At 59.1% G+C, this 17579-nt stretch overlaps 1 protein-coding gene across 2 annotated transcripts in view; it reads left to right on the top strand.

Moving 5' to 3' along the window:
* Positions 1–17579, top strand: part of SORCS2 (sortilin related VPS10 domain containing receptor 2) — a 512852-nt gene that overhangs the window by 480894 nt on the left and 14379 nt on the right. For both annotated transcript variants that reach the window (XM_087434882.1, XM_087434881.1), the window contains exons 15-23: positions 2793–2913; positions 3875–4008; positions 4840–4968; positions 7747–7918; positions 13038–13224; positions 13663–13796; positions 14857–14980; positions 16308–16420; positions 17408–17533. In XM_087434882.1, coding sequence (XP_087291008.1) covers positions 2793–2913; positions 3875–4008; positions 4840–4968; positions 7747–7918; positions 13038–13224; positions 13663–13796; positions 14857–14980; positions 16308–16420; positions 17408–17533 — 1240 coding nt within the window. The remainder of the gene's footprint in view (positions 1–2792; positions 2914–3874; positions 4009–4839; positions 4969–7746; positions 7919–13037; positions 13225–13662; positions 13797–14856; positions 14981–16307; positions 16421–17407; positions 17534–17579) is intronic.

The following is a 17579-nucleotide window of genomic DNA, read 5'->3' as shown; positions in this document are numbered from 1 at the left end:
AAACTCCCGTTGACACAGAAATAATTCAGACTGTGAAAGAGGGAACATGCCCACATATTAGAACAAAAAGTTCATCTCTCCGGACTGTGGGACTGTTGGAAGTGCTCTCACTCAGACCCAGAGTCTTCTCTGCCTCCCCTCCTTCCCTCCGTTTCTCTCTCTCTCCCCCTCTCCTTCTCTCTCCCTTTTTCTGTCTCTCTCCCTCCCTCTCTCTGTCTCTCTCTCCACTCTCTCCCTGTCTTTCTCCCTCTCCACTCTTTCTCTGTCTCTCTGTCTCTGTCTCTCCGTCTCTCTCTGTGCTCTGTGTGTCCCCTCAGCCCCTCTCCTGTTTCCTGAACAGTTGAGAGCATTTTCCACATCGTTTCTTTATCCAAATCTGCCCCAAGGTCACGCCCAAGCTGACCATAGTCGCCTTTCGGGACGTTTCCCTCAGCACGGCTCACCTTTGCCGGCCCTCCTGTCCCCACCAGGGCGGCCTTAGAGGGGTGAGGGCCCCCGGACCCCCAGCTGGGCAAGGGGAGTGAGCTGTTTAAAGGGCAGTGGATTCCTCACCCAACCTGCACCTCCGGCCCCTTTTCTCCTTATTAACTGTGAAGCAATAAATAGGCTCCCTTTGGCATCTCCTTCCTAAAACTCATAATTACCCAGACAACAGCTGAGGTTCTGGGTTTCATAAAAGGCAGGACTTCAGAGATGTGGAGGGGATTAATTAGATCAGCCAAAGCAGGCTTTCTTGCTCAGGCTGGGACCACGGGGAGCTGAGACTTCCTGGGGGCGGGGGGGCTGCCTTGCTGTCCCGCTCAGGCCGGGGCTGACCGCAGTTCCCGGCGGAGCCTCACAGCCCCGGAGTCACCTGCCCCGGGCCCGGGCCCGGCTCCTCCGGGAAGTGGGCCGTGGCCGTGCCGTTGGTGGGTCCCCGGCCTCGGGTTCCCGTCTGGAAGCTGGGAGTGGTGGCAGCACACCTCGCGGGCCTGGGGAGGAGGGAAGGAGAGATGCGGCAGGCGCGGGGTACGCGACAGCGGCCGTGCCGCTGTTACCGTCACAGCGACGTGGTTTTCAGGAGGCCAGAGCCCGACTCACGCTGTGCCAGGACACGGGCCGGGACCCGAGGTTCTCCCTCAGAGAGTGTCCCTTGGGTGAGATAAGACCCTCGCACTCGAAGTGACCAACCCAGCAGGCTTTGTCTGAAGAAGGGAGACGGTGTGGCAAAGGAAGTCCCCCACGTGTGACACTTTCCAGCCAGAGGGCTGTTGACTTAAGGATGGAATCAGGACAGGTGCAGGCAGCACACCACGGCCGTGTTCGCCACCGTGCAGGCCTCCCATGACCCCTGCGTGGGAAACCGCGGCTCAGGAGCAGCTGGAAGAGGCGGAGCGGAAGCGGGGCCGCGGGCAGGGTTCCGCCCTTGGGGGGCCGCGTCCTCCAGCCGCAGGAGGGTCCCCGGCCAGCACCGCGGCCCCTCCCACCCGCTCCACGCCTCGCACACCCAGAGGAGAGAAGCAGAGCGGGACTGTGGGCGACGGAACACGGGAGGCCACGGCTGGGAGGGGACCGTGTGGTGTCCCCAGCCACTGAGGGCTGTGGGCGGACGGGGAGGAAGGAGGGCGGGGACGTGGAGAGCGATCGGCCGGCTGCGCCCCCTCACAGCCCGGGCGGGGGACAGGGCACCGACCACAGAAGAAGGTCAAGGCGAGACAGAGGGAGGCGAGGACCAGAGGCGGCCCCGGGCAGCCTGCGGAGGCTCGGGATCTTCCCTGTAGGACACAGACAATAGTGTCTACTTTGTGGAACTGTTGTGGGGGGTAGAGATAATGTGTGTGGGCACGCGTGAGCGTGTGTACACACGAGTGTGAGTGTATGTGCACATGTGAGTGTGTGCTTGTGCACCTGTGTGTGAAGCTCCTACTATGTGCCGGCATCCTACGCAAACCATCACTAATCCACCATCGATCCTGAAAGGCCAGTGTTATTGTCCCCATTTTGAAGCCAGGGAAACTGAGGCACAGAGAGGGAATGTACCTGCCCAAGGTCACAGACATAGTAAACGGGTATCGAGTCAGGCCTGCCTGGCTCAGAGGTGCCCTGTGGAGCCAAAACTCCTCTTCAAATATCAGCGTCAGACATTCAGAGCCAGCTATCATGTCCCCAGGAAAACACTCCAAGACCTTTCTCAACTACTATCCTAGAATGGGGTTTGCACCCTTTCAGATCATGACTGGCCTCCTGCAGTATCCAGCCCCTGTCGTTGTGCTTGGAAGAAGACCAAGACCAGAGCAGGGCACATCACCTCCCCTATCCAGATGCTTGACCTCTGGTAATATGGCCTGAGTGCTGTAGGCTAGACTGGAGAAGGGCCAAGGAAGTCCAGGCTGGGTCTCTCTTCTGCGGTGGTGTTTGGAGCCCAAGTGTGAGGTGTGGGGAGGATCAGGTGAAAACCCTTTAAGCAGTAGCCCTCTCAGAGAGGGAGGAATCTGGGCACATGGTAGACACTCAGCAAACAACCACTGATGGAGAAGAAATGGCACAAATAAGCTGTGTGACCTTGGGCAAGTTACTGAACCTCTCTGTGCCTCGGTTTTCCTTTCTATAAAATGGGGGTAGACGCATCTCACGGAGCTGTAATGAGGTTTAGACCAGACAGCACACGCGGAGCTCCCCGCACGTCGTGGGAGGGAGGAGAGGTATTGCCAGGCCCACTGCACAGGTGGGAACTGAGGCAGAGGGGAAGCAGTTGGCACCGCGGGGATGGGGCTCAAATAAAGTGGTTTCCTCCCGTCCCTCCTCTCCCCCAGCATCTTCGGCCACATCAGCTTCCGCTCCGACTGGGAACTGGTCAAGGTGGACTTCCGGCCCTCGTTCTCCAGGCCGTGTGGGGAGGACGACTACAGCTCCTGGGACCTCACCAACCTGCAGGTGGGCGGGTGCACGTGGGCGGGCGCAGGTGGGCGGGCAGGTCCCTGCCTGCCAGAGTCCCCATGCTGCGAGGCTGCGGGCCTCTCCTCCTCCAAGAGGCCTCCCCAGGACCCCGACCGCCGCGAGGTATCTGATCCTTCTGCGGGGTGTTCTGGCCCCTTCCTGGCGCCTGGGGCCGCTCGGGGCTGGGTCTCCGGTCAGGCCCGGGGGGCCGTCCACAGGCCCCACCCATCTGTGGAGTCCTGTGCGCTTGGGGCCCAGGATCTTTCAGATCACAGGAAGGCGGCACGGAGTGTGTGTCGTGTATTACATAACACCCCAGCGGGGTCAGGCAGCCCCCACCCATCATCTCAAACACATATAGCTGCTTCTACAGCTGTGTAATAGTCACACCAAGGGGCACAGACGAGGACTAGATGGCCTCCACCCGAGTTCAGGTCGCTGTGCTGCCGCGGTGTGGTGGGGGAGGTCGGGATTTCAGGAGGTGGGGCTCTGGAACTGCTGGGGGGACCCCGCACCTGTTACTGCCACGGCACCTATTTTGGGGAGCAGCGCCTGTTCTGATCATCCACTGAGGACCTACTGTGTGTCCACATGAGCCCTCGAGGCCGTGGCTCCTGCACAGGGCCTGGCACCCTGGGGCCCGAGGAATCGAAAGGGGGGCTCGTTTGCAGCAGCGCTGTGACCCCCAGGCCCCGAGGGAGCTTGTACACAGCGGGTGCTCAGTGAATGCTTGTGGACAGGGCTGGGAGGGAGGCTGCCCCAGCTTGACCTCAGGCACGCCGCTTCCCCTTCTGGGCCTCGGTTTCCCCATCTGTAAAAGGGGGCAAACCCCTGTCCCCACGGCTGCTGGGGGTTGAGGGCTCAGCCGTCTTTGGGGACCAGCAAGATCAGCGGGACAAGCTGATGTAGAGCGTCAGCCCCTCCGGGCCAGCTCCTCACCCCGACCCTCCCGCTGCAGGGCGACCGCTGCATCATGGGCCAGCAGAGAAGCTTCAGGAAGAGGAAGGCCTCATCCTGGTGCGTCAAGGGGAGGAGCTTCACGTCGGCGCTCACGGCCCGCGTGTGCCAGTGCCGGGACTCGGACTTCCTCTGGTGAGGGCTCTGCCTCGCCCGCCCCCCGGGGCTGCTGGGTGCCCTCAGAGCCTGGCGGGGCTGCCCCGCGCAGTGCACGGGGTGGGGCAGGGGAGGCCGCCACGCCGTCTGTGACCTGGTCTCGGAGCCACACGCCCCACTTCCACCTCCTTCTGTGCATTAGCACCGAGTCACGAAGTCCAGCCCGCCCCGAGGGAGGCATAAAAGAATTCAGGGGCGGGTTGTTAAAACCCCCCCGGGTGGCCTGCTCAGGAGGGAGGAGAAACTAGGAATGGGTGAGGGCATCTCGGGGGCACATGGGTGCCGGCCGGTCCAGGAACTCTGCTGAGAGCCCCCCGACCACTCCCTGCCCTGCTCAGAACTCCCATGGTTCCCACTGCCCACGGAGAATGTTCGGGTTCCAGAACCTGGCCTGCCCGCCTGCCCCATGCATCCTCACCCCTCGCCGTCCTGCCCCTCACATGCCAGCCCCCTCCACCTGTGTCTCCCTGCACCAGCGTTGATGGGGCTGGCCCTGCCTGTAGTGCTCCTCTCCTCTCTTCCTCTGGCTGTCCCCTGCTCATCCTTTGAGATTCAGCTCACCTCCTCCAGGCAGCCCTCCAGGACACCCAGGCTGGGCCTCCTGTGAGTTCCCAGAATCCCCTTTGCATCTCTTCTCACCTGGAACGTAACTGTCGGCTTTCAGGCCTGTCTTGGCTCTGGGACAGGACCGTGTGGATTCTCCAGTGTGTCCCCACAGATGGGTGCATAGTCGGCCCTCAACGTGAGGCCCCACCCCAGGCTGCCTCCATCCCCGCCGTGCCTGGCTCCTCACTGCTCTTCCTCCCCCAGCGACTACGGATTCGAGCGCTCTCCCTCCTCAGAATCTGACGCCAACAAGTGCTTTGCCAACTTCTGGTTTAACCCTCTGGCCCCGCCTGACGACTGTGTCCTGGGCCAGACCTACACCAGCAGTCTCGGGTGAGTGCAGCATGTGGCCGCCCTCATCCAGCTCCAGGGGCAGAGCCGCTGGGCACCCCCAGCCTCCCGCCCGCCTGGCGCCCGCAGGTCCCTATGTGGAGTCAGGGAAAGAGAAGTCAGGGCTGCGGACGTCCTGATTGCCGGGCTCCGAGAGTCACCTCAGGACTGACCCCGCGGGGTTCTCCAGTCTGAGCCCATGTGGGCCAGCGTCAGGGAGAAACGGTGCCTTGAGCTGGCTCTGGGCAAAGGGCCAAGAAGGTCCAAGGTGCCTCAGAGCTCACCCCTGCTGTGCAGGCTGAGCCCATCCGGGGCAGTATTGCCCCCTCTCCTCATCCTCTGAGCCCCTGCAGGGCCAGGACCCTTCCCCATGTACCAATGCTGAGCGAGCCAGCCCTGAGCTGGGCTGGAGGTGCTCACGCTCCCTTTAGGTCTCAGCTTGAATGGCACTTCCTCCAGGAAGCCTTCCCTGACCGCCCACCCTGGGCCCTGAGCTTAATTCTGTCGTACACGCATCTGGGTTATTGTCATCACTCACCGGTTGTCCTCCCTGGTGGACTGTAAGCTCCATGACACGTAGTAGGTGTTCCCTCAGTGTGTGCGGTGATGGGCACCAGCTGTGCATGAGGGTGACGTGCTCAGCAGGCGTGAGCAATTACAATACTTTTTCTCCACCAGAGGCTGAGCACATTGTTTCTAAATGCGTAACTTCATATAAAAATGTTAGGTACACAAAAGCTGTGAACCTGCAGCTTCAGGAGGCCCCAAACGTGCTCTATCTTGAGGTGCCCGTTTCCCTTTGAGGAAGTTTGGAGAGAGAGGAAAAAGCCTGTAGGCTTGTTAGAAAATCCCCATTACTGCTCCTGTGGATGGGGCAGGGCAGAGCTTGAGGAAGCAGGACCAAAAATGCAGGCTTGGGTCTCAGCAGCATAAATCCCACCATCCATCCATCCACCCACCCACCATCCATCCACCCACCATCCATCCACCCATCGTCCATCCATCCAGTCATCCATCTATCCGTCATCCATCCACCCATCCATCCACCCATCCATCCATCCACCCATCCCTCCACCCATCCACCCATCCACCCACCCACCCACCATCCATTCATCCATCATCCATCCTACCACTCATCCATCTATTTGTTTCTCCCTCCATCCACCCATTCATCTGTCCATCCACCCAATCAACCATCTATCCATCACCCATCCATCCCCCCAGCAACCATCCATCTATCCATCATCCACCCATCCATCCATCCAGTCATCCATCTATCCATCATCCATCCATCCATCCATCCTTCTATCCATCATCCATCTATCCATCCATTTATGTCATCCTTCCATCATCCATCCATCCATCATCCATCCATCCATCCATCCATCCACCCATCCATCCATCATCCATCCATCCATCCATCCTTCTATCCATCATCCATCTATCCATCCATTTATGTCATCCTTCCATCATCCATCCATCCATCATCCATCCATCCATCCATCCATCCACCCATCCATCCATCATCCATCCATCCATCCATCCCTCCATCCAGCACCAACAGGAGCCACTCCAGTGCACCCAACAGGGCTTGGCAAGCAGAAATTCTTGTCTAAAGTGTCAGAGCCAGGATCCATATCAAGGGCAAGTTTCGTTTTGTACCATCTGCACACTGTGGGCATCAAGGTGCTGCGGGTGGGTAGCTCTTAGGGAGTGCCTTTTCTTTCCAACTAATCAAATGTGTCTTTGCATGATAAACTGCTGAATGTTCATTCAGTGGCTGAGCTGTGAGGGCAGGAGGGGCACCAGGCTCAGGGTGGTGGGCAGACCCAGGCACTTTGGCAGTGATGCTAGTTTCACAGACCCAGAATCCCAGTGTAGCCTGAGGGAGCCTCACAGGTGGCAAGTGAGATGAGGCCACGTGTGCAGTGGCTTCCCTGTGGTCTCCTAAAAGGATTCCCGGCCCACTGGGTTCTGCCAACCAGCCCTTCTCCAGTCTCATCCCACATCTGCTCCCCACTCTGGCTCGGGCCACCCACCACAGGACCTTTGCACACACTGGTCCTGCTGTCCAGATGCTCTTCTCTTTCCTGCTCACCCCTGATCTCAGCTGAAGGCCCTTTTCTCAGGGACCAGATTCCCAGGTGCTGCCCCTTCCCAGTGCTTGTCACAGTCATGACTGTACCTCGATGTGGGGGACGGTTTGGTGATGTCTGCCTCCCCACTGGACAGTCTGCTCTGCAAGGGCAGGGCTGTGTGTCACTCCACACCCCAGTGCCTGGCGCGTGGTAGATGCTCAGTAGGCACATGCTGCATGAATGAGTCGAGGACTCCGGCGTCATCCGGTCCAGCTCTCTCAAGGTGAGAGTGGACGGAGCCCCGAGAGGGCGCGCTGGCCCATGGCCACAGGGCGCGGCAGCCAAGGCCACGGTTGAACCCGGCCCTCTTGGGCTGTGCTCCCAGGGACCGCAGTTCTTAGCAAGGCCACGAAATTCAGACTGGCTCCCTCATGCTCCCCTCGGCAACAGTAACAGCAGGCACTATCATTATCGCAAGTGAGGCGGCCAGCCCGAGGGACCGTGCGGTGACGGAGGCAGGCCTGTCACTCCTGGTCATTCCCGGCTCTGAGCCTGTGCCCGTCTCTAACGCGGGGCAGTGAGCCGTCAGCGGGGGCCGGGAGGGGTGGGAGTGGAGAACGGAGGTCGCCAGTCCAGGGCCCCCGGGGTGCCGAGCAGCCCCGCGCGGCGTCCGCGCCGCCCCTGACCCGCGCTCTGACCGCAGGTACCGGAAGGTGGCGTCCGACGTGTGCGAGGGCGGCGTGGACCCGCGGCGGAGGCCGGCGCCGCTGCAGTGCCCGCTCGCGCCGCCCCGGGGCCTGCGCGTCAGCCTGCGCGGCGAGGCGGTGGCCGTGCGCCCCGGCGAGGACGTGCTGCTCGCGGTGCGGCAGGAGCGGGTGAGCGGGGGCCCGCGCGGCGGCGGGCGGCGGGCGGGGGGCCGAGTGCGGGGGGCGGCGGCCCGGAGCCGAGGCCTGTGGTCTCCCCAACGGCGGGCGCCGCGGGGCCGGGGCCGGACCGCCCGCACCCCCAGGCCAGGCGCCCTGCGACGTGAGGGAGGAGGACGCCGGGGACAGCAGAGCGGTGCCAGGAGCACGCGGAGCGGCCGGCTCGGCGGAGGGAGTGTGCGCGCGTGCGTGTGCGTGGGTGTGTGTACGTGTGTGCGCGTGCGTGTGCGTGGGTGTGTGTACGTGTGTGCGCGCGCGCGTGTGTGCGTGGATGTGCGGGTGTGTGCGCGTGTGTGTGCGCGCGTGTGTGTATGCGCGCGGGTGTGTTTTCTGGACGGTGACGTCACGTTGACTCACTCCTGGGGGGGAGGTAACATTTTTTAAACTTCCAATTATATTGATTTAGTTAATTTGGAATCTTAAGAAAAGCAGAAAGTTAAAAAAAACCTGTTACAGGAAAAACAAACACCACATGATTTCAGTCATATGTGGACGATAAATGAACATACGGATAAAGAGAACAGGTTGGTGGTTACAAGAGGGGAAGAGGGTGTGGGGAGGGCCAAAGCGGTAAAGGGGGGCACATATGTATGGTGACGGATAAAAACTAGACTATTGGTGGTGAGCACCATGCAGTCTATACAGAAACTGATATATAACAATGTACACCTGAAATTACACAATGTTATAAACCATTATGGCCTCAATAAAATAATTGGGGAAAAAACCCTGTTACTTATAATCTCACAATCAAAGACAAATCCTATAGATAGATAATAGATAGATAGATGGTAGATAGAGATCATACATACATGATATATAGATACAGATATAGGTGGATGGATATAGATAGAGTGTGTGTGTACATATACACACATAAATATATAGAGATATAAATTTCCTCCCAGTCTCCTAGTCTTTCTCTTTTTTCTTTAGTACAAGTGTTAAGTTTTCTTCTGATTTTAAAAATAATATATACTCATTGTAGAGCATTTGAAAAACACATAAAAATATCAAGAATACAAATATCACCAGAGCTCCTGTTCCCCCAAGGTAGCAACTGTTAATTTTTTCTGTGTGACCGCCTGTGCTTTATTTAGAAGATGTCCTTCAAAATATGGCGCCAAGGTGGGGCACAGTGATGACAACCAAGGTCTCTGGTGTTGGAAAGTAGGGACTCTGGTCTGGTGCAAACAGGGAAACTGAGGCCACAGAGGATACAGAGCTGTACGTGTGAGCGCCCGCCTGTCGTGATTCCTTGGTCCCTCCCCCAGCCTCACAGGGTGTCCTCCTGTCACCTCTCCCTACAGCTGGGGAAACCGAGGCTCAGACACATGCAGTCACTCGCCCAAGGCCACACAGTAAGAGGAGACAGAGCTGGCATTGGGTCCCAGGCCTGGGGACTCCACCTGGACAGCGCCTGGTCCACAACCCCCAGACCTGAGCCAGTCCTTGGGCGGGCTCCACGTCCCTCCTGACCCCTTTCTCTGTGCCGACTGAGCCTGGCCTGAGATTCTCACTTCAGCCTGACAGCCCTGGGGTGGGGTGAGGCGCCTCTGTTCACAGCAGTGTCTTGGGTGGCAGGAGGACGAAGCCCCCTGCACCGCCTGGGGCCCCCTGGACCCTCAGAGTGGACCCAGCTGCTGCCCCTGAGTTCCAGGACAGATTTCCAGGAAAAATAGCCATCTGCTGCCCCCTAGAGCCTGGAATCTCAGCCACTCTGTCACATCTGTGGATTCTCCAGCTGGAATGAAGAGGGGACAGGCCTGTCAGCCCCACCACTCCAGGGGGCCAGGACCCTGACTGCGGCAGGCACGGGACTGGGTCGGCCAGAGGTGAGGGACCCATCGGAAGATGCTCTTGGAAGACAGAGGCCTCCCGTGCACACTGCCGTCCAGAAGAGGACTGGTGTCCTCATCAAAGCCTTGGGGGAGAAGCATGGTAGTGCAGGGCGAGGGAGGGTACACACACTGTGCACACTCACACACATCTATACACCGATACACATACAGTCACACCCTCACACATAGGCTAGGCCGGGCGTGGAAATAGCACTGGAGTGAGAGGGGCCCAGGTTCTGTAAATATCTAAGAATTAAAAATAAGATGTGATAGAGAACCCGGAAACAGACCCACATGAACAGGCCCGCTGATTCCGACAGGGGAGCAAAACCATCTCATGGGGGGAGGATGATCTTCAGCCAATGAGCATCCAATGAAAACAAACCTTGACCTGAACTTCACCCCTGATATCAGCTCAGTGTGGACCACAGATTTAAATGGAAAACGGAAAACTAGAAGTCTTTTAGAAAAAAGATAGGAGAAGATATTTGGGATCTGGGGCTGGGCACAGAATTCTTAGGGTTGACACCAAAAGCACCGTCCATAAAGGAAATTTGAGAAACTGGACTTTGTGAAAATTAGACACTCTTGCTGTCTGAAGGACCCTGCTAAGAGGATGAAAAGGCAAACTACGGAGGAAATGTTTACAAACCATATCTCCAACAAGGACTGGTTCCTATAATATGTAAAGAACTCTCAGAACTCAACTGTTAAGTAAACAAACAATCCAATTAGAAAATGGGTGAAAGATGAAGAAACTTTTCATCGAAGAGGATGTTCAAATGGCAGATAAGCAGATGAAACGGTGCTCAACATCATTACCCATTAGGGAAATGCAAATTAAACCCACGATGCATCACTACACACCTGGGAGAATGGCTAAAATGAAAAATAGTGACACCACCAAATGCTGGGAGGATGCAGAAAAACTGGATCCTTTATGTGTGCTGCTGGGAATGGAAAATGGTGCAGCCACCCTGGAAAACAGTTGGGCAGTTGCTTAAAAGACGAAACATGCAGTTACCAGAGAACTCCGCAGTTGCACTCCTGGGCAAATTTATCCCACAGAAATGAGGACTTATGTTCACACAAAAACCTGTACACGAGTGTTCACAGCAGCTTTCTTCGTAATAGCCAGAAACCGGAAACAACCCGGATGTCCTTCGAGGGGGGAGTGGTGAAACAAGCCGTGGTCCATCCATACCGTGGATGCTGCTCTGCAAGGAAGAGGAAGCGATTATTGATGCACACCGTGACCTGCGTGGCTCACTTGAATCACGCTGACTGAAACAAGCCAGTCCCGACGATTCCATGCTGTCTGATCTTGGTGACGGGGCAGTCTCGAGAGGACAGAGTTATGGACATGCAGAACAGTAGTGGCAAGGGAGTCGGGTGTGGTGGGGCGGCGGCTGTGGCTGTTGAAGGGCAGCCCGTGTCACGTGGTGACAGGCTCTTCCTTTCTCCTCTTTGCACTCCCTGTTTTCTCCACGTTGAGAATGTACTACTTTCCTGATTAGCAAGAAGGGGACAAGTTATTTTAACTGAGTACAACGTTTCAATAGTTAAATGTGCATCAGTCTAGCCACTGGTGGGCAGGGACACGGGCCCCAGAAGAAGGGTGTGGCTCCCTGCCCAAGGCAAAGCCACCATCCCAACTGCAGTCGGAGGCGCCTTCCGCTCCCCAGGATGAAGCGCAGAAAACCCCTCCATCCCGGGAGCAAGTCGTCTGGAGACCCCCCTCCCCTGCACCCCATGAGGCCTTTACACCCACAGAGCTTGGACGGTGAGCCGGCCCACCGAGTTCTGGACTCACAGAGCCTCCATCTTCTAACCCATCAAGTGGGGGGCAGCACACCCCCTCACGCGTCAGGTTCCTGAGGCTGTGGGAGCAAGTGCTCACACACGGGGGCTCAAAACAGCCAGATCTCTCCTCTCACGATCGGGAGCCCAGAAGTCTGAAATCCAGGCCTCAGCAGGGCCCAGCTCCCTCCGGGGCTCGAGGGCGGGGTCCTTCCCTGTCTCTTCAGCTTCTGGGGGCCCCGGTGCTCCTGGGCGTGTGGCCGCATTGCCCCAGTCTCTGCCTCCGTCTTCACTCGGCCTCCTCCCCACTGTCTCAAATCTCCCTGTCCTTTCTCAGGATGCCAGTCGTGGGATTAGGGCCCTTCCTGCTCCAGTGCGGCCTCATCTTAACTAATTCCATCTGCAGAGACCCTACTTCCAAATAAGGTCACCTTCTGAGGTTCCAGGTGGACGCGAATTCCAGGGTGGGGACACTGTTGAACCCATGATACCACAATCGTGGAGAAAGTTAAATGAACGTAATTTATGTAAAAGTGTCCTATCAATTTGTGAGGCTTGGCAGGTGTAAAGGAAGAGGATTGTTCAGTGGTTAGTGATGGTCCTGTTCCCTCCTTGATCGCTAGGAAATGGTTTTCTGGGTGTTCCTTTTGGGGATGGGTGGCGGGAAGGGATGACAGGGGAGAGGGAGAGAGGGAGAGAGGAAGGGAGAGACGAGATGAGACTGAATATGAGAACTCTTTCTTGCTATAAAATTGAAAAAGTTATTGTTCCCCCGACTCAATTTCCCACAACTCTGAGGAAAATATGGTTATTTGAAGGTGGATGCCCGCGGCAGGGGTGTCCCCGGGGCCGTAAGCAGCTCGGGCAGCTGATGAAGGGTGGGAAGGGGCAGCGGTTGGAGGGAGCTCCTCTGTGCCCGGGCTCGTGCGTCCCAACCTCGCCCGCGTAGGGCACCGCGTAGAACGAGAGAAAAGTACAGCTCAGGAACCACAGTGTGACAGGGAGAAGCAGTGTTTTGTTTCCTGGGAGATGTTGGAGTCCTCGTGTTCATCGCCTTCCTAGTCCCGTTGCTGAAGCTGTCCAGCACGTGCGAGGCCCCTTCTCACCCTCGGGGCTCCTGGCGTAGGCCTCGGGGGTCTCCCGGGCCCCACCCCCGGCCCCTCCCCCCCCTCCACGGCTGGGTGATGGTTCTAGAATGTCAACCTGGCCCCCCCAACCCTCCTGGGTCTCCACAGCTCTTGGCCACGTCTGCCTTCCTCAGCCCGGCTCTCCAGGCTGGAGCCCCGAGGGCAGAACCCGGTCTGCTGGCCTGGGGTCCCCAGGCCCACGGCTTTTGAGGAAAGGAGTGAGGGCGTGAATGAGGGAGTGAGCCACCGCTGGCCCGCAGCTTCGCACCCCGCTCCTAAGTGGCCTCGTGGTGTTGCCCGCAGGGCGATGTCCTGACCACCAAGTACCAGGTGGACCTCGGGGACGGCTTCAAGGCCGTGTACGTGAACCTCACCTTGACAGGGGAGCCCATCCGGCACCGCTACGAGAGCCCCGGCATCTACCGTGTGTCCGTCCGGGCGGAGAACACGGCGGGGCACGACGAGGCCGTGCTCTTTGTCCAGGTCAACTGTAAGTCCCTGCCCCTGTGAGGCCGAGCTTCACTGCCTGTGACCGAGAGAACCTGGTCCTTGGGGAGGTGCAGGGAGGCCTCGGGCAGCTGCAGGTCCCTGTCCTCAGGATGGCGAGCCCAGGGGCAGGGAGGCGGGCAGGCTGGGCTCAAGTCCACACTGCCGGTGGTCTGCACAGCAGTAGGGTTGGTGGTGGTTGTGGTGGTGATGGTGGTGGTGGTAATAATGGCGGTGATAATGGTAGTGGTGGTGATGGTGGTGGTGATGATGATCGTGGTCGTAGTGATGGTGATGGTGGTGGAGGTGGTGGTGGAGGTCGTGGTGATGGTGTTGGCGGTGGTGATAATGAAGTTGATGGTGACAGTGACCAATAAGCAGCCTCTGAAATGCCCAGTGCCCTGATGCCCTCTGACCCCTGCCCGTGTTCCGGACCCTGCAGCCCCCCTGCAGGCCCTCTACCTCGAAGTGGTTCCTGTCGTTGGCATCAACCAGGAGGTGAACCTCACGGCCGTGCTGCTGCCTTCGAATCCCAACCTCACCGTCTTCTACTGGTGGATCGGCAACAGCCTGCAGGTTCGCTGCCCCGGACGCTCCAGGCCCCTCCTTCCCACCGGCTCCCAGCCGGGGTGGAGAGGGGGATGGGACGCTGGCCTGGGTACTGGGCAGGAGGACACAGTGTGTGCCACACCACCCCTTCCTCCCGCCCTGAGCATCTGCTCGGGGCCAGCCGTGTCCGAGTGTGGTGGACACAGATGAATTGGACCAGACTCTGCCTTTTCCCCTGGGAAAGAGATGTGAACAGAGTAGGTGACCCGAGTTAGGGTGTGACAAGTGTCACAGGAAGGGGGCAGGGGAGGTGTCCAAGGGCTCCAGGAGAGATGAGGCCCTTTTGTAGTCTAGGGAGGGGGTGGCCAGAGAAGGCTTCACAGAGGAGGGGTCACTGGGGCCGGACCAGATCTCAGGAGCCTCACTCAGAGCCTGCAGACAGGATGCCTGGCGGGAGGTCCCAAGGGCCTTTTCAAGGCTGCCCATCCGTGAGCTGGGGTGGCCTCAGGACCCAGAGTGGCAGCCTTCACTTGTTCAGCAGACTGCAGCCCTGCATCCCCAAGCAGGAAGCCCCACAAACAGCAGCTGAGGGCCAGACACAGAGGCCCGGGCGGGGAGGGGCTGTGGGCTCTGGAGGCTTCCCTGGGTAGGGAGGGTTGAGGAAGGGGCTCGGGCGCTGAGTTCGCACGCATCTCAGCTTGGCCACTGCCAGCACTTCGGTGACCACACCTCCCCGAGCCTCTGTCACCCCTCTGCGACGTCTGAGGTAGCATTGTCCCCCAGTCCTGATGAGCGTGCCCCACCCCCAGGGGGCTGCTGAGCTGGGCGCTGGGGTCCGGGGAGGAAGGCGCGGCAGAGCGTGGGGCTGGGCGATGAACTGGGATAGTGCCTGGAGGCCCGGCCGGCTGCCGTGTTAGGCCGTCTGAGGCGTCCACACCGGAGGCAGGGGCTCGGGCCGGCGTCTGCAAGGCCTTGTGTCATGCCATGTGCTGTCTCTGGGGCCCCCCAGTGCTGCCCCCACTTCCTCAAGAGAGCGAGGGGGCGAGAAGTTCCCAGGGTGGCCCTGACCCCTCCTGTGCCCCTGCAGCCCTTGCTCTCCCTGGACAACTCAGTGGCGACGCGGTTCTCGGCCCCGGGGGACGTGCGCGTGACGGTGCAGGCCGCCTGCGGGAACTCCGTGCTGCAGGACTCCAGGGTGGTCCGCGTGCTGGGTGAGTCCCCTGGGGACGGGCCGCACGCCCTCTCCTGCTCACCCTGTCCAGGGGCCGGGCAGCGTGGGGAGCGTAAGCCACGTGTCCTGGTCACCCGAGGAGCCCCCAGGCTGGGGAGGGGAGCCCGCCAACGCAGCGCTCCCCCGACTCACTGGCCTCAGTTTCCCCACCTATAGAATAAACACCAACGACTCCTGGTGTCTCAAGAGCTCACACAGCACAAGTGAGGGTGTGGGTGAGGGACTGACCAGGTCACCCCCCAGTGACGGAGCCGGGACTGGGCACCGGGCCTGCCTGCCTCCCAGGCACCTGTGCCCTCACGCCCTCCGGTCATCCGAGGTTGTCACAGGGTTATATTTTAAAGTAAGAGGACTCGCCTTACAGAGTTTGTCAAGACTCCTGTTGTGAATTGTGTCCCATTTATCTGTGCTCACAGGGGGCTCTGAGCCCCTCATGGGAGACGTTTACAGTAGAAAATTAGTCCTAAGACTAATTAGAAGAGACCCCCCACCCCAGTATGCTGTTGCCCTCGTCGTCACACCAGTAAAAACTCATTTTGCTTTAAGAACAGCCTCTCCTGTGGACAGCAGCCATCAGTTAAATATTTAGTGGGATGGCCCTGGGCCGTTCCTTCATTCACAAATGTGTGCCCCAGGCCCTGATCCCGAGCTCTGAGACAGTCCTCACCACCCCTCTGTAAGGTGTTGAGTTCAGCTCACAGAGCACTCGTCCCTCGAGCGGCTCACCCCTGCAAAGCCTCCTCCCACTTTACAAGAGAGGAAACCAAGGCTCGGAAGGGCAATGGAGAGATTACAGGGAGCTCTGAGGCCCCTGGGGTGGGGCTTCTCAGCATCGCGTTTCATTCCTGTGGCTCTAGAGCAGGCCTCCGAGTCAGGGACCCTGGGAAATGAGAGAAAGATGGCAAGTCTCTGCTCTCAAGGGACTCTTACTCTGGTGGGGGGACCAGCCCAGTCAAAGTCCATGGATCCCTGGGGGATGGAAGGCCAACCTTGTGGGGTGCGTATGTCCTTGTGAGTTAACAGGGCAGGCTCGGCACACGCCAGGCCATCCCTCCAGGTCAGGACGGCTGTCTTCATTACCATCTTTGTCATTATTGTTGTCATTGTTATTAGATGTCAGCCAGTGAAGTGGGCCCTGCCCACGACAGCTATTGGCACACAAGGTGGGATCTTGTTTTCCAAAAGTGGGCCACAGGATCCAACCCAGGGGCAGTCTCAGACCACCCAAGATGCGTGCCCCACCTCCCTGGAGGGAGCACAGCCGGGCTGGCCAGGGCTGATCAGCTCTCCCGTCTGCCTCTGTCCAGATCAATTTCAGGTGGTGCCTCTGCACTTTTCCAAGGACCTGGACGCACACAACCCCAACACCCCTGAGTGGAGAGAGGACGTCGGCCTGGTGGTCACCCGGCTCCTCTCCAAGGTGCCCCCAGCCCACCCATCCCAGAGCCTCCCCAGCACCTGTGGGTGCCCCAGAGAAGCCGGGGCCCCCAGGATGGTTGGGGCTGCCCCACAGTCATGACACTCTGGCCCTCAGGCTGGCTTGCCAAGATGCCTGGAAGCCAGCTAGGGCCTGCTGCCCTGGCTCAGGGGCCGTGCAGCTGGCGTGTCACCCTGCAGGGGAGGGACAGGACTGCATCCTCCATCACAGCTAGTGAGCACTGGCTGTTTCCATAAGACACAGTTGCTGTCCCCCAAAGGCCCAGAATCTCTTTAAAGTGATCTATTTGCTGAGTTCCTCTCCTGGGCCAGACACTGGAGACAGAGAGAAGACTGACCGTGGTCATTACCCTCAGGGAGCTCACAGAGCTCCTGCTCACAGAGCAGATGAAGGCAGTGCATCAGCGGGCAGAGGACACTCAAGGCCCTGGCCCCCCAGTGAGAGAAAGACCAGCCCCCTAGAGTCATCCAGGCTGAGGCCCACTCTAACCATGCCTTCCCTCAGCCCATTAAAAATGCTAGTGATATTGTCCTGGGCGTTGAAGGATGGTTAGGAGTTTGCCAGATGAATGTGGATGCAGTGGGACTTCGGGAGGCAGAGGGGCCCCTGTGAGCTGAGCTCTGTGGGTTGAGGGAGTTGTATGGTCAGGAGCCCTGGCATGTGGGAGGACCTTAGCCAGGGAGGGGCCTGCTCAGTGTGGTCACAGTGTGAGGCATGGGCCAGAGGGGCAGGCCTGGCTGAGGAGGCCGGTGTGGGGTTCGGAGGGCTGAGGGACCAGGAGAGCTGGCTGCAGGCGCCAGAGCATTCGGGGGCCATCCCCATGGTGTACAGGGGTCAGCAATGGCATGCAGGACAGATGGCCAGGACATGGAAGGGCCAAGAGGGGAGAGAGGGTGTTCCTGGGGGCCCCGGGATGTGGCAGGGACAGAGAAGGCATGCGGATCAGAGCGGCTCGTCTGCGTCCCGCAGGAGACCGGCATCCCTGAGGAGCTGCTGGTGACCGTGGTAAAGCCGGGGCTGCCCACCTTGGCCGACCTGCACGTGCTCCTGCCCCCTCCCAGGCCCACGAGGAAGAGGAGCCTCACGAGTGACAAGGTGTGTCCTGTGCTGGCAGACCTGGGTCTGCGCCCTGCGGGAGGTG

This window comes from Ceratotherium simum, chromosome 8 (assembly GCF_057802395.1).
Source record: "Ceratotherium simum simum isolate JZ-2026a chromosome 8, ASM5780239v1, whole genome shotgun sequence".
Lineage (NCBI taxonomy): Eukaryota > Metazoa > Chordata > Mammalia > Perissodactyla > Rhinocerotidae > Ceratotherium > Ceratotherium simum.
Note: the sequence above shows the minus strand (reverse complement) of the source record. Positions and strands in the feature narration are given on the sequence as shown.